General features: G+C 32.5%; 1 protein-coding gene across 1 annotated transcript in view; it reads right to left on the minus strand.

Moving 5' to 3' along the window:
• Positions 1-18,133, minus strand: part of kug (FAT atypical cadherin kugelei) — a 93,359-nt gene that overhangs the window by 13,240 nt on the left and 61,986 nt on the right. The window contains exons 18-20 of the mRNA XM_023162607.2: positions 14,469-14,750; positions 13,019-14,413; positions 919-2,467 (exon numbers count right to left, since the gene is read on the minus strand). Coding sequence (XP_023018375.2) covers positions 919-2,467; positions 13,019-14,413; positions 14,469-14,750 — 3,226 coding nt within the window. The remainder of the gene's footprint in view (positions 1-918; positions 2,468-13,018; positions 14,414-14,468; positions 14,751-18,133) is intronic.

The raw sequence follows: 18,133 nt of genomic DNA on the forward strand, positions 1-18,133 counted from the left end.
ATGAAGTGTCATCAGTATACAACTATATACAAGTTCACACAAGTACAAGTACCTATAGAATATAGAAGCTATAAAGATTTTGTACTACACACTAGTCAGATCGAAACTTAGAAATCAGAAATTTAGTTAGGAGAATATCAAACTAAACTTTTCGAAGTAAAAAAAATTTGAAACAAATTTTGGAGATTTTTTTACTACAAATCTACGTATCTATCCTAACCACAGAATAGTTAGAACAACACAATTGAGAAATTAATTCAGAATATTGTCTCTGGACGTTAAAAGAAACCAAAATACATTTATTTCTATTCAAAATACTGAGTCATGAAGTCAACTCTTCTGAACTCCTTACAAGGATAAGATATAATGTACCTGCAAGAAGAATAAGAAATTCTTTCATGTTTAATATACATCTAGTTTGTACTACTGTTAGGTCACCGCTCATAATCATGTTGCGAGTAGCCAATACATTCAACTTATTGATGGATATAGATTGGACAGATTCATTGAGCACTTTTAGAAAATTCGTTACACAGTACATAAGAAACTTAAATCGAGCATGTATTAGATATTCGACTTTAAGCCATACAAATGTATCAATTTAAATTTATATTTAAATTTTTTTTATTCATGTAATAAGGCCGTGTAGGTCTGTTTGAATAATAAATAAATAAATAACTCTTTTATAAAATTCACAATTTCTTTTTAACTGAACAAGAGTAGTATCCTCTTTTGATCCATTCATCAAGCAATTATTTCAGTACAACTAACAATGCAAAGCAATAGGTCATATTTTGGAACCTTCTAGCAATTTTGGATATTTTCAATTTGTTTTCAAAGGAAAACACTTTTTTGAAGGGTGGAATAGACTTTCATTATTATAATACTGGATGTTAGTAAAATGTAAAAATATCTTACTTTCAATACTTCTTTGTTCGTCTTCTCCACATGACAATCCATTTGGTCTAACATTGATAGTATTAGCCCTATTGTTATACAATCTATTTGCTGTATCGCAGCTGACAGGACTTGAAATTTTGAAGTCTGGTATATTACCATTTTTAATTTTTGACTTATCTGCAAGTGATGATGCTAAATGCATTTGTTCAGCCCACGTGGTTTTATCTGAATCACAATTATTACTCATACAACCAGGAGGTGTATTTCTGTTCAAATTCTTCACATAATCAGGGGGTACATTTTCTAACTCATCTCCTGCAGATCCGTAGCTTCTGAGAGTATCTAAGTTATTCAACATGACATGAGCAGCATTGCAGTTGAATAATGATTCATTCTGAGAATTTGCAGTGTACGAAACTGGTCGTGGCGCAATTGGAATTTCTCTTTGGTTTACTTCAAGATTGCTGAGTTTAGATCCTCTTTTATATTCACATATTTCCTGTGGTCTATTGGAATTAAGAACAATATTGTCTTTGAGATTCTTGTTATGTGCATTACGTTTATTTTTTTTACTGATATAACACTTGCATGAAACGCATACTATGATGAGCAATATTATGATAGTTGCTCCACTACCAAAATATACAAGTTCTTCCCATGTGATGTTGTAGAATGTTGTGGAGATAGGGGTGTTGAATATGATATTTGCACAATAAGTTCCCGTTACATTAGGTGGGCAAACACATTGAAATGAACCAAATTCGTTCATGCATGTTCCCCCATTTTGACAAGGCGAAGAATCACATTCATTCAGATCGTATTCACAGTATTCTCCAAAAAACGATCTACATTTGCATAAAGGTCCATCATCACCTTCTTCACATACTCCTCCATGTTTACAAGGGTTAGGTGAACAATATCTACCATATTCACATCTTTTCCCACTGAGTCTCAAGACGCAATCACATACAAAATCACCTGTGATAGTAGGGGTACATTTCCCACCATAAAGGCATGGAGCAGAGGCACATGGATCACTGTCATGTTCACAAAGGGTTCCCTTATATCTTTCATGACAATCACATTCATAACCATTTTTAGTTTCTCTGCAAGTACCACCATTCATACAAGGTTGCGATCCACACGGACCTGGTGGTATAAGAATGGTACCTATGTCACAACTGAATTCCACATTTGCAAATCTTTTCAATATAACTGCTAAATTCTCTCCCGATTTATGTAATGGAACAGATACTCGCGATATTTTTATATCATCCATGCATCCAGAAAAACCTCTTTGAACATCTTCGAATCCTAGAATAGATGGATGTTGATGGACTTCTGCTCCTAAATACATTTCGTCACTTTGTAAATTGAGGATTTCGCTTATTCCTGGAGCAGAACCTTGGGCAGTGTATGTATTATCAATAACGATTTTTGCAGTATTACGTTCTCTTTCTAATTTGACTTCATGCCAGCTACCATCAGAAACATAAATATCAGAAACTCTAACTATACCTTCTCCACTGCCCAAGTCATATCTGTACTGAACTCCACCATTAACAACCTGAAAAATAAAGACATTTATTCAATAAATATGCAGACTTTGTATTTGTGGATTTTTACCTAATACTACAATTATATAATCTTATCGACATAGATTTGACCAATATCATTGAATATAATCATTTTCATAAAAGATAAAACTGGAACCTGTATTATAGAATAAATTCAAAACAAGCACTTTTCTCAATCATCAGAAATGCGATACTTTTCCCGACGCGCGTTTGACAAACTAAGTTGGCATTTTCAGGAGATGAAGAAAACCGATTTCTAACTGTTAAACTGGTCTCAATTTATATCTAACAGAGTGCACTTTCACTTTCCGATACACACCAATCATTTTGGGTATAAATTTGGGGGAAATTTTCTCTTGAATGTTTTCGAAAATTTCAACAGGGTGATTCATAAAAAGAAATACAATGAGCATTTTGGAATAGGACCTTCGTCACTGTTCATAGTTCTCATGCCACACTTTTACTATTCAAAAACAATCGAAAGCATTCAAAAATCTATTGCCATCTACCAATCCCAATAATTTCTGACAGTTTTCATTTATTCTGCCGCATTTCACCAAGGCGTGTTGAGCAACAGTAGATTTTTCTGGTCTTCAAAATCATTGATCTGTATCAAAAAGTGAAAATGAATTCTGTTAAATATTAATAGACACCAGTTTCATAGTTAGGAATTAGTTTTCTTTATCTCTTGAAGTGAATTTTTCTTTAGAAAAGATAACAGAAAACCAACAAAAAAAATTTTTCCAAAAGCTAGTAAATATACTTTGAAACACATTTTGGTGAAGAAGTCAAAAGTTTCTTACTATTTCCTGAGTGCATAACTTTTCAAATATAACTTTTTGCAATTTGTTACAGTCAGGATTTCATAGAAGGTGGTATAGTCTGAAGTAATTTAATACCTGTGACTGTAACTCATTGTTGAAATACTTGTATATACTATTTATGTATAAAAATATCCATATCTCATGTTGAAGTAGTTTTTTGGACATATGCTGATATAGTATAATTCTAGGTTATTGATTCACAATCGAATGCGCTGAGAACAATAAATATCATATTTCATGATAAACATAATGGAGACCATGGTATAAATCCATATTTCGAGCCCCCACTGATAATTTATTTCATTTCAAGTATCAGCCACGATCGCAAAAATATCGGTAGTATGACTTCAAACCGCCATAAGAGTCGCACCAGTATTTCTACAATTAATAAAAGTACCATCATTCATCATCACTGGGTTGATTCTAAAGGTCATTTTATTTTGCAACTTTATTCAATTATTTGGCCAACGTTCTTTTCATCATTTCATTAAATGTTGCAATGCTTGTTATAAGGTTTCTTCAATTAAATGATACAACTCTGAAGCTCGAATGTTCATAGTTCTACAAGAAACACGGTTAAGGCTAAAGTTTTCTTCTTGGGAATATTTCTATTCATTCTTTTTGTGAGGAAACAGTTAACGGTCGATTGTGAATACAATTTCCAAAACAAAAAGGAAATCGTGTATTTTTAATTATATTGCAATTACTTAAATGAGTTTTCCTAGAATGGAATAATTGGGGATTTGAATTTGCATAAATAATACTGAGAACTTTTATTTGTAACTAACGTTACTGCAGTTTCGTCCTATAGGGACATTTTCAAATGTATACATTAAACTAACAATTGTTCATTACATTAGCCCTTATATAGAACCCCTCTAGGTGATAATAGAGGTACTTGGCTTGATAATCAATTTTGCACTATGCAAGGAAGGGTTACAAACTTAATTATTTAGAATCCTTGGAAATTCACAAGCATAAACATTGCGGGTGCAACCTGTTGAATGATCAAATCGATTTAGTCCACATAGTAAATTGTAAATTCAGGTACTCAATCAAGCCAAGCATCTCTATTATTACCTACAGCGGTGCTATATAAGGGCTAATGTAATGAACTATTGTTAGTTTAATGTATAAGTTTGAAAATGTCCTTATAAGACGAAACTGCAGTAACGTTAGTTACAAATAAAAGTGGTAAAAAACATAGAAAGTTTCAATTATCTTTTTTTCATTATGAAAACTATGTCTTTTGTAATGTATGGATGTGTTCGTCAAAATTCTGGAGACCCAGAGATATCTGTCTTTGCCGTTACTGAGAGTGTCACCACTTTTTCCACTACAATAGTGGAACGACTGGAATTCTGCCTACCGAGTCAGTGTGCTGTGATTGGTCGAAAACATTTGGACTTTTTCTGGAAAATTTTGCGGCCCTTCCTTACGGAACCAGATTTGAGTAACTTTATATTTTTAATCTGTTATATATTTTACAACCTCTTCACTTGATTTAATTCCCACTCTATATACTTTACTGTACTGAAATTTAAATATTGTAGTAAAGATAGGAGATTGATTTTTACGAATATAGAATTAAATAGCTTCATTTATGTACACCTTCTGCAATTGCATAATGGTACCCGTCACTTTTGGTAAGCTACCACTTTGGAGCTCAACCTATGACCTATTTTTTTTGGTAGCACCTAGTGATCTAGAGTTATTTAATTCAATCAATTCTCTGCAATGGTGAGAGTTGGGGTCATAAATATTTGTTTTTAAGGCGATATGCATTGTGATTTCAATTATGCACTATTCAGTGAATGTGAACCTTATTTTACATCTTATGTGACTCAATTGAACCACTTATTCCCAGATTGTGTTGATATTAGATTGTTATTGAGAAAGTTGATAACGTGTTTTGATGTTTCTAGCACAAGTATAAACGCCCTGAGAGGAAGACTTCAGATCTGCCTCAGTACCACTGTTCATAGGCAAAAAAGCCCTGATTTTTTCCCTGATAACTTATTTTCAGAGCCAGAGATGTAGCAAATTGAGGCATTATTTGTATTTTAAAACGGAAAAGATAATTTTCCAAAACGTCAACTATCTAAAGAAAGGTTTCCATTGATAATAAAGTTTGAAGGCAATATTCATGATAACGACTAGTTACTAACTAGTCTTTTTAGTGGTTTATATTACCGTGTCACTTTTCGGGGAGAACTTTTTGATGTGCTCTTGATTACAATATTGCAGATTCTCTATTGATTCAACTTCAATTATTTTTCAGATTGTATTATACACCCAAAAAACAGTAAGAAACGTTTTCAAATGTGTATGTGCATGTTTGTGTATGTGTATATTTATATTAAACGACCAACAAAAAGTTAAATACTAACCACATTGAACTTATTTTCATAAAATTCCGAGAAATGATCGTTATTAATTTGAAACTTTCAAAGAAAGGAAGAAAGCAAATTGAGTTCAATAAACTATTAAGTAAAGATAATATAAAATTTTTAGTATAAAGATGGAGAAGTAGATATCCAAAAAGCATTTTTCCCAAAAATGTATCTCTTTCAATTTATAGATATTAGGAGGTTCAGACCATAGGAAATATTTGAAATAAAAAATTGTCTATTGCAATAATTGTCAAACACCCCTTCTATTCTGAAACTTCCGTAGCTGCAAGTAATATGAATATAAAAACTTACTCAGTTCTGCTGAGTAAATAAATACAATTAATAGGAAAAAATGATTTGTAGAGATTAATCGAATCGTATATATTAGTTTGAATATGTAGCATATTGAATATTTCTTAGGCTAAGGTTGGCACCATTGATTATGTTGGTGTAAAAATGTCATTCGTCATTCTTGTGTCAAGTAGAAATCTGGTAGAGAAATAAAGTGTTCATATTGAAATTTTGAGTGTCATTCATTCAAAAGTTTTATCGGCATCTCGCTTGAGATACAACAATTATTTGGCGACGAGGATGGGATACTGTAAAGTTAAAACCATTATACAATTTACTTGCGAAAGACTCAAAATTTATTTGGAATGATGAGTGTGAAGACTCTTTTCAAAATTCAAAATTGGAAATAGCTTCAGATAAGGTTCTTGTGCATTTTGACCCAACAAAACCAAAAAGATTAGCGTGTTGCAAAAGGAGGCTTTGAGTGTATATTGGGCTATCCAAAAATTTTATCAGTATCTTGCAGAAAAAAGGTTTGAAATTGTATCAGATCACAAGCCATTAGACGCCCTCTTTGGAGAGTTCAAAAGTTTACCTAAGATGGCTGCAGGAAGATTGCAACGTTGGTCATTGTTTTTGTCAGGTTTTGACTACACTTTTCGATATATCAAAGGAACAGACAATGTCCATGCAGATTGTTTGAGCCGTCTTCCATTGAAAACAAATTAATCCTTAACTGAAAATTTTGATTATTTAAATTTTATGGAACAAATAGCAGCTATTAATGTAAATGTAGTACGCTCTGAGACTAGACGTGACCCAGTTGTAGGAAGACTTTATGATTATGTTAGGTATGGGTTCCCTAATGAACCTGATGAATTGATGAAACCTTTTTATAGCCGTAAAGAGGATTGATAATGGTGTAGTTATGTGGGGGTATCGATTGGTAATACCAACAAAATTACGTAACCATTTATTGAAAGAGTTGCATGTGACTCATCAAGGTATTAGCAAAATGAAGGCTAGTGCTAGGGCTTATTTTTGGTGGCCTTCTTTAGATAGAGATATGGAAACTTTCGTGAGAAATTGTAGGATTTGCACTTCATCTAGAGCAGAGCCAGCTAAAGCAGTGTTAATACCGTGCAATCGGTCTTCATATTTTTATGAAAGAGTTCATTCTGATTTTCTTGGACCATTTCAGGGCAAAATGATTCTAATAATTGTGGATACATACTCTAAGTGGCCAGAGGTTTTTATATTGAACTCAACTAACTCTACTCCAACTATTGAAAAATTCAGAGAGTGTTTTGGTAGATTTGGTCTACCTAGGGTAGTAGTAACCGATAATGGTTCCCCATTTTGTTCTGAAGATTTTTCTAAATTTCTATCTTTGAATGGAATTAAACATAATACATCTCCACCCATCTACAAATGGATTTGATGAGAATTTCGTGAAATCTCTCAAAATAGCATTGCAAAAAGGTTTGAAAGATGAAATCAACAAAAACGTTTCTTTGGAAACTTTAATAAATCGATACCTATTTCATTATCGCAATATGGTTCGTTGTAGTACTGGAGTGACACCAGCGAGCTTGGTATTCAAGCATAAAATGAGAAATAGATTGGGTTTATTAAAGTCTAACTGTAATGAGAGATTTGATAAGAATGTTACTTATTATAGAGGAAATAGAGAAGAATCATTTGTAGAAGGTACTAGAGTACTGTGTAGGGACTATAGAAATCCAAATAAGCAAACCTGGGCGGAAGCTTCTATTGATGAAGTACTCGGGGATAGAATTTATTTATGTAAATTGAAAAATGAAAATTTAGTGTGGAAGAGACCTGAATCAGATTTTTAGAGATAGATCTGAATCCGATACAGATGTTCTTGTCCCTCGTAAAGTTGTTGATAATGTATCTTTACCTGTAGCACATAAGTCAGAGGAAGATTCATGCAATCTTTCTCTAGGTGAAAACGAAGTGGTGAAATCGAGTGGAAGTGAAATGTTACTGACTGATAATAGTATAGAAAATAATGATGAGATGACTAATAAGGGTTTCATTGAAGAAAATGTAACATCTTCAAAATCAACTCCTGTAAAAACTATTAGTCCTAAGGGTATAAGATTGAATATTAACGAGCGCCCAAAAAGGCAAATCAAATCCCCCTGCAGTTAGATTTGTGAGGAGGATATGTAGCATATTGAATATTTCTTAGGCTAAGGTTAGCAACATTGATTATGTTGGAGTTAAAATGTCATTCGTCATTCTTGTGTCAAGTAGAAGTCTGGTAGAGAAATAAAGTGTTCATATTCTATCTATCGCATGGCCATCTATCGGCATGGCGGGCCGAGCAGGTTGTTCGTCTCCAGCTCTTACAGAAAACGAGAATTTTACTTGTAAACATTGCTCGAAAAAAGTAGTAAATAAAGTGAAGTGTATCAAATGTAATGATTACTTCCATCCAAAGTGTCTCAAGCAATCTAGTGACCAAAAAAAAAGCGGAATGCAAGCATGAATCAGATAAACAAGCTGATGACCTACTTTATTTATCTGAAGAAGACTTCCTGAGAGAGGAAAATAAATTACTTAGGCAAATTTCTGCTGATAAGGAATCCATCATTGCAGACAAAGAACGAGTCATTATATTACTGGAAGAGAAAATTGCATTTTTGGAAGACAAATTCATTAAAGACAGACCAACCCAAACCATAAAACATAGTATGACAATACCAACAAAAAATGAAGAATCCAATAAAGAAAAACAAATCCCCAAAAAAAAAACAAAATGAATAACCAGGAAAAACACATTCAACAACATATGGATGTATTAGACATTGTGAGAAACCACAACATACAGGGTGTCACAATTAACAAATCTAAAATTGAAAATAAGTCACAAACTGAAAATCAAATAAATGCTCTAGAAAATGAACAAAGGAGGTTTATGACAGATATTATTCATATAAATGATGATTATAAAAGCAATGAAGGTTTTCAAGAGGTCACACATAGGAGTCGTAAAAATAAAAATAAAATAAACATTGGCAGTGGTGAAGGTGATAGTAATTTTCATGGGCATGATGATCAATACAAAAAGATATGGTTATTCATAATCAAAGTACCCGATAATATAAAGGAGGAAAACATAAGAAAACATATAGAAGCACAAACAGAACAATTACTAGAAAACCAAGTAATCGAAGTAAAAAAACTACAGACACTAAGTACAAGGCGTAACAATCAATCATTTATGATAGGTGTTACACAGAGTCTGAAAGAGAAGGTATATGATCCCAGTTTCTGGCCAAAAAATATAGGTTTTGAGCGATTTAACTTCAGGAGAGGCAATCATCTTCTTGAGAACCAAAATACAAAAAACAGAAATCCACACCAGCCTGTTACTTTTTTAGAAGGAAATCAGTCACAAAATATTCCCATGTAAAAGAATTTCTAATGCATCAAAATGTTCAGTCTTTGGGAAATTGCATCAACATGATGCATAAGGTCATTGAAGATCTGAATTGTCCTGTAGTGTGCATTACAGAACACTGGCAATCACAACATAATATCAAGAATTACAATTTCAAAGATTACATTCAAGTCTAGCTATTGCAGAAGAGAAGGCCAACACGGAGGCTCAGCTGTATATGTATCCAAGGAGATCGTTAGCAGTCCAATCGACGAAGTGAACGCCTTAGCTGAAAACTATGTTTTTGAGTGCTCCAGTGCAGCCTGTAAAATTGGTGAAATTAAGTTCAATGTAGTTTGCATCTACAGGTCCCCATCAAGTGAAGTTAAATTGTTTATAACTAAATTTCAGACCATGTTAGATATTTTATATAGAAAAAACTGTATTTATTTTATAGCAGGTGATTTTAACATAGACACCCTTTCTCTTACAAGCAATACCTGTAAAGATTTCATAAATCTGTTAGCTACTTATAATTCCATTTTAACCATCAACAAACCGACAAGGGTTACCTCCCATTCCAGTTCCTGCCTAGATAACATAATTACGAATCTCCAAGGTGATAAAAAAGGGATAGTTATTGAAACAGGTATATCTGATCACTCAGCGCAAGTGTTGTTATGTGACTTAAACAAAATCCAATCAGCAACAAAAGTTCAGAGACGATATTATGATTCCCAATCAATAAGTGAATTTTGTACAAACCTAATTTCCGAAAACTGGACAAACGTATACAGTGCGAAAGATACAAAAGAAGCTTTCTCAAATTTCAGTAAAACTTTCAATTTTTACTTTGATCAACACTTTCCAAAAACGCATAAACACCAGAAACGTATTGAAAGTAAAGTTTTCAATTCACCTGAGATTACACAAATGAAAAACCAACTTGTCTTTTATCAATCCATTTCTAAAATTGATCCTGATTATAAAAATGCATATAAGGAGATAAAGAGAAAGTACATCAATCACTTGTAATCTGCAAAATATGACTATTATAAAAATAAAATTTTTGAGTCGGATAATAAATCCAAAACGATGTGGCAAATTATTAGAGAAGTGACAGGTGCATCCCAAACCGTACAATTTGAATACGATAATCCATGCGAGATAGCCAATAGCTTCAACATATACTTCATCGAATCTGCTCCTAAACTCTTGTCAACACAGAAGGATATTGGTAAGGTGAGTGGCTTTGAAAGATCTACAGCTTTTTACAGCAACACTCTGTTCTTGAACCCTGTCACAGAAGATGAGATACTCTCAATAATAAACAAAATGAAGAACAAGAGAAGCTCAGGTATTGATGAAGTACCCATACACTTACTGAAAAGCTGTGCTCATGAGATTGTATGTATTCTGACCTTCCTGATCAATTAATCTTTTGAGGAAGGAGTTTTTCCAGATGAACTGAATATAGCGATAGTGAAACCACTTCACAAAAAAAGGGGATAAGTCGGACATTTCCAACTTCAGGCCAATCAGTCTTTTAACATGTATATCAAAAATTTTTGAAATAGCAATGGTAAATCGATTAGTCAAATTTTTTACAAACTTCAAAATGTTTTCTAATAATCAGCATGGCTATCTGAAAAATAAGTCAATTGAAACTGCTTAGATGTATCTCAGCAATGAAGTCCTAGAAGCAATGGACAAAGGAGATCTATCATGTGGAGTTTTCATGGATTTATCTAAAGCCTTCGATTGCATAGATCATGACATTTTATTATGGAAACTCTATAATTATGGAATTCGTGGAAAATCGTACGACTGGTTCAATTCATACTTGAAAAATAGAAAGCAAATAGTAGAACTGAATCAAAAAGACAAAACGGCTCACTGCTCACATGATCAATTATGCTGATGATACCAATCTTTTATTAACAGGTGCGAACTTACCTGATATTATAAAAAAAGGTAGCAAAATAATAGAACAATACAAAGATTATTTTTTAGAGAATAAGTTAGTTCTGAACGATGGAAAAACAAATTGTATCATGTTCAAAGTCAATAACAGTATAGAAACACCACAAAACATAATTATGCACAATCAAAAAATCATTTGTAATACTTCAGTGAAGTTTCTAGGAATATACATTGATGACACTTTAAGTTGGAGTAGTCATATAGATAACCTTTGCAATAAACTATCCTCGGTAACATACGCCATGAGAGTTCTAAAAAAAAATGTTGATCTTGAAGCAATAGTTGCAGTATATTATGCGAATTTTTACTCCGCTATGAGACAAGGGATAATCATCTGGGGCTCATGTCATGGGTTTAATAGAGTTTTCCTATGTCAAAAAAAAATTATCAGAATTATCTTTAATATAAATACAAGAGATTCCTGCAGAGGAGCCTTTAAAATCAACAAACTACTTACTGTGTCAGCAATCTATATATATGAATCGATAAAATTTATTATCAATCATCCAGGCCATTTTGACATACATCGCAAAACGCATATTTACGAGACAAGACAAAAAAAAGACTTCTCATATCCCATCCATGCAAAATCCCTATATGAACGTAGCACTATCTACGCTGGAATGAAATTTTATAATAATCTTCCGAAAAACATAAAAGATATTGTCGTTGCTAACAGATTTCTGAAATCTGTAAGAAAATTCTTATGTAATCTGGAGCCCTACAATACTGATGAATATTTTCTGGCCTGTGGAAATTTATGAAACAAAATTTTATTCAAAATTGCGCTATGTATTTATAGAAATTATTTCTACTTTCAGTAATCATGCGCAATATGACGCACATTTTACTATGTTTGTAATCGTGTTTGAAACTTGAAGCAATTCATTTTGAATGCTTCATTTTTAGATTTATATGTACACATATTTGATATCTTTACAATTTTCCTTTTGACGTATTTCTCAGACAAAAATTTTCTGCCACTCCTGTGAATGATTATAAAATACTCTGTTGAAATAAATGTATCTATCTATATTGAAATTTTGCTGTGTGATTTATTCAAAAGTTTTATCGGCATCTCGCTTAAGATACAACGGAATAAATCAGAATAACTAGATGAACTTTTCTGTATTATCCATAGAAACAATTTAAATTGAAATTATGAGCGCGTGCAAGGGATTATAATTTCAAAATTATATATTATAATTAATGTAGGGAGCTGCCATCAATGCTATTCAAGTTTACAAATATTACAAAAATGAAGTGTATTTTCAAGTTATATTTTCTGGTGAAATAGAACACGCTGAGAAATCCGTAAAAGCTGTAGCAACTAATTAAACTGAAAATATGTATTTATTCATTCAATTTCAATCAATATAAAATATTTTGCATTGATATTTATTCCAAACTGGCGGTCATAACTATAATACAAGACAATCAAGTAACTAATCAAGTTAAATTTTGCTAAAATATCACTTTTTCATAATGGAGTTCATATTTATAACTTACCAAAAAAAATTTAAAAATTTGATAAAGCTCAAATCTTATTTGAAATCAGTAGGTAATGAAAACAATTTCTCTATATTCTCCTACATTTTTCTGAAAGTGATATATATATATATAAATTATCATACATACCTCTAGAATATTGTAGTCCACTTTGCCAGCAGCATACATCAGATTTCCAGTGGGTTGTACTGTTCGAATTCGCAAACTCAAACTCAATTGATCCTCAATTGATTTTTTATTTATAATTCTATACTGGGAATAACTCTTTCCACTAAATGATATTGGATTCCTGGCAACATAACAACTCTTGCTATGACATTTGGATATATCAATTTCACAAGTTGGCCCAGTGTAGCCTTCTGGACACTGACAAGAGTATCCCACTTGAGATGAATCTGGTACACATAGTTTGAAAGTTGAACATGGATCTCTGGCACATTCATTTACAATGGTATCACATTTGTCTCCTCCATAGCCTTCCTTACAAATGCATTCCAGCCATGGACGATGTCTAGGGGACACAAAGCTTGTGACATCTGTGAAGATAGGATCAATAACATCATTTTCTAACACATAATGGTCCTGACAAATGCCATACAGGCAGTATTTGTCACTACATTCCAATCGAATAATTTCTTCTACAACCAATTTGGTGCTTTCCTCTAACTCATTCAATCTCACATTCAGTCCCTTTCGTATGGCATCGGACGAGAAAAAGCCACCATCAGATTTACGAACAGTGAAAAGTACATCCAAATTTTTGCTTGTGTAACGTTTTGATCTTGGTGATTCATTACCTGAGGGCTGTACACTAACTATCACCACATCATCAGACCTACACTTCATTGCATTCCTAACTGCTCTAATAAAACCTTTTCTATGGCTAAGAATGAATGTTTCAGGTCTAACATCGCGAAATCTCAGAGCAACCGAGTTCTCTAACATATCTTCTGATAGCAATTCAACACTTATTTTTACTATAGTGTAACTTGAGAATTTTCCATCGGTCACTGTAACGTTGAGGCGATAATTTCCAATATCCAATCTTGGCAAAGCAGTTAAAGTCCCATCTGTTTGAGTTATTTCAAACAAGTCCTGTGTTGAATATGATGATCCAAATGTCGGCGACAACGACCAAGTCAAAGTATCATATTGATCTTGATCATTTGCATAAACTTTTCCTATAACACCACCAGGATACTCCTCTAAAAATGAATTGATATTCACTTCTAGAGGTGTTATTATTGGAGGATAATGTGATTCTTCAATTATTTTTACTATTACCCATGTATCTGAGTACAGAGGAGGAATTCCATTATCAAATACTCTTATTTGTAATAGGTATGTATCTTTTATTTTGTGGTTGAATTTTGTTGCAGTTCTTAAAATACCATCTTGATCCAATCGGAAAGTGTTTCCATCATTTCCACTTCGAAAATCAAAAGTGTAAGGAATTGTGTTTGGAAAGCTATCTTTATCCGTGATTTCAAATTTGACAACTGAGTATCCAATCGGCTTATCTTCCTATAAAGTGAAATTGAAATATAACAATAGAAAAAATCTCAAAGAAATATAGTACCTGAATAACTGCAGTATAATTAGGCATTGAAAATAATGGTGGGTTGTCATTCGCATCAGAAATTTCAATATTCAATAAACACTGACGAGAAAGAACTGGCAGGCCATTATCTTTAGCAAGAATTTCTATGACATAGCTTGATATATTTTCTCTATCTAATTCTGCAGCAACTGAAACATAACCTGTTTTCTCATCAATTTGAAAGTGTTCCATTGTATTTCCTTTCAAAATATAATATAACACCTCTCCATTTTTACCACTATCCAAATCTGTTGCAGTGATCTGAAAAAAAAATACAATTACATGAACAAAATTGGAGTTATCCATGATAATAATAATATAATTTTCACACTATGAATTTCATTCAAGACGCGTTTCACTACACTGTAGTTTCATTAGTTGGACTGATACATCAAACAATTCTACAATGTATTTTATATAACGGTAGAGAAATACAAAGCTCAATTAGATGATTATATGAATATTATTATTATTTCTGGACACAGTTAACTAATAAATATGTTGATTATTAAAATTTCATTTACGAAAACATATTCGACAATTATTAAAGTGAAAAACTTCTTGTTGCTCATTTGAAGAAAATTTGAATTATTCGTTTTCACAGATACTAACAGATAAACTTATGTCCCTTATTTTATGTATCTGAAATGTCGTAGTCCATGTTGAAACCGTGGTTGTTCTCTTAAAGACTCAAGCATAGGTGGAATTGGTTCTCTTTTGTTCAAACATTTTTTTATGATCCTAGTAACGAAGCACCTACAAAACGCTCATATATACAATGAAGTTATCAGATAAAATTAAAAGACGACTAATAAATGAGCACATTAACATAGCATATAAGACTGGTAACTTCTCCATATTAAGAACAAGTTAAACATGGACAAAGATAACAAATCATTGGTCTACATAATAACATGTGGATCATGCCTAAAAATAAATATTGTTGTAAGTCATCCGCTACAGAAAATAACGCCGGCCGCCACTGGTAGCCATAAACCAATCGTGACATAGCTAAGAGCACGCGAATGTACGATGTTCCCTGCCGCTCTAGAAGCAGAGAGAATAATGCAACCGATTCCGATGGAACTTTGGCGAAATTTCTACTGCATTCGATTACGATATATTAATGCTAGCCACGAGCTTATCGACAGAGTCAAGTAGAGGTTACAGTGCGGTACGCGAAGCGATCAGTAAGGCGATAGACATTCGAGTAATAGTTGAAGTTTTATTTGATGTGATTGTTGTATTTAAAGTGAAATAAAGTTAAGTTTGACTATTGTTCAGTGTAGTCAGTTATTGGTCAACCCACAGGGAAAAACGTAACAATATAGTTTTCACATTTTTTGAAGTCCTTCCTACAAAGAAATTTAAAATTTCTTGAATGCCTTCTCATGCAAACTTTGAACACAATCCATATGTTGGTTTGTAGGCACTTCATTTGTTATCTTTGTCTATATTTGACCTGTAATTCTTTATATGGAGGAGTTACCAGTCTTATATACTATGAAGTTTTATTTTGTTGGTAGTCTTTTTGTTTTATCTGATGATTTTTCTGTATGTATGTGAATGTTTTGTAGGTGTCTCAAAACGAAAATCTTCGGCCATAAAATTTTTGAAATGAAGTAAACCAATTTTATGTATGCTTGCCACCTTTAAGACAACAACCAAGATCTCAACACGGTCGACATATTACATACAGAAAATGAAGAACAAAAATTCAACCTGCTGGAATCACTGGAAATAAATGCAAACATTCAAATTTCCTTTTAAACGACCAACAATAAGTTACTCACTCACCAGTTGAATTTGTTTTTATAAAATACCAATAATTAACATATTTATTAATTAGTATTTGTTTTTTCAATGCTGCTATTTTGAATATTTCAAAACTTACTGTTTTGATGAGACTTTAAGCAATGAAAGGATATACCATCAGGGGTGCCAGGACCCTTGATGGTCTGAGCCATTTTCCAAAATTTGAAATTTTTCTCGTGCCGAAATTTAATACGTGTTTAAAACGTATGCAAAAAAGGTAACAGATATTTTTTACACAAATTATGTTTATTGAAAATATATAAATATTAGGAATCACACGTTAAAAGGTAAGACCTCGTAAAGTTTTAGCTCGCACAAGTTTCTCAACTTCTGAGAGTTGTCGTTCGTATGGGGGCGACAGCTGATTAACGGAAAAACATATTTTAAAAAACAAATTTAACAGAAAGTACAAAATATGTGTATTGAATTTGAACATTATAAAAATTAAACACATTTATATTACTTTTCTTTTCTTGGTAATTCTTTGACATGCTGATTAGTTAATTTTGACTGGTATGTTTGGATTTCACGAATTTTAAAATGAAATATAATGATTCTCATAAATACGTTGTTACGAATATTGAAATAATTCGACAAGCAGCTTTTTTAATTTTAATTTAGGATACTTCGATTCTGATACAAATTTCCAAAATTTAATAATTGACCTCGACTTATATGTCAATTGTAGAGCTTGATCTTCTTGCATCTTATTACTTCTTGCATCTTATTACATCTTGCATATTTCTAATTCTCCAGATGCTTTTTAGGTCATAATTATATTGGAAATGAAAAACTCATCTTGAATTATGTTAGTTTTAAATGGATTCAGAAAAAAGTTCTTGTTTAATATGGGGAAAAAAAAATTTAATTCGAGAAAAATTACAAAATTACGCCAATGTTTATGTTCGTTCGCGCAGTTTTTGATGAGTCATATTATTGTTTGAAGGTGGTTGACGATGTTTTTTGGTGCATCATCAGTTCGGACTTTCATTGTTTAATATGATATTGAATTGATTTGAAATCCCTGAAATAATCTGTAAAAAATTAAAAAGAGAAATAACAATTATATTAAGCAAAAAACTGAAATTACAATGAAATGACATACAAGCAATACAAGGCCATTGAAAGTTCGCATTGCCGAGCACAAAAAAACACCCACAACGAGGAGAAACCAGCAAATCCGGAATAGCAGAGCATGTTTGAACTCATCAACATAACATCAAGTGGGCTTAAGCTGAAATCATCCACAAGGAGGAACACTGGTTTAGGAGAAAATTCAAAGAAGCCGCATATATGTTGTCCAACAACGCATTTAGCCAAGCTAGCGTAGAGATACGTAACACATGGAAACCTCTAATCAAGCGGAACACGACCAACTCCCGCCAAACGGTCAGCTCCCGCTAAAAACCAATGAAGCGGAGAGAGGGAAGAAACAGTCGAATGACCTATAAATAGTCAGATTTTGAAGGGACAAGTCCAGTTATCACCAAGACGATTGTGGATACTAACAATCGAAACGTCTTGAAGTAACTTGGTTTGGAGTCTTTTAATTTTATATTTTCAATTTTCATTTCTTGATCATTTTTTAATTTTTCAGCTCGTGTTTACAGTTCAATTTTATTGGGTTTTCTTGGTTGTTGCTTGTATGTCATTTCATTGTAATTTTTTGCTTAATACAGGGTGTAACTGAATAAGTGTAAAACATTTAAGGAGGTGATTCCTCATCGAAAAAAAGTTAGGATCTTTCATATAAAGAAATTTCATTGGAGCATCCCTTGTTAAGATACAGCCCCTTAAAGGGGGTATATAAAATTTGTATAACAATTTTT

Source organism: Leptinotarsa decemlineata, unplaced genomic scaffold, assembly GCF_025532065.1.
Source record: "Leptinotarsa decemlineata unplaced genomic scaffold, Ldec_3_MD MMD2_P_RNA_scaffold_2, whole genome shotgun sequence".
Classification (NCBI taxonomy): domain Eukaryota; kingdom Metazoa; phylum Arthropoda; class Insecta; order Coleoptera; family Chrysomelidae; genus Leptinotarsa; species Leptinotarsa decemlineata.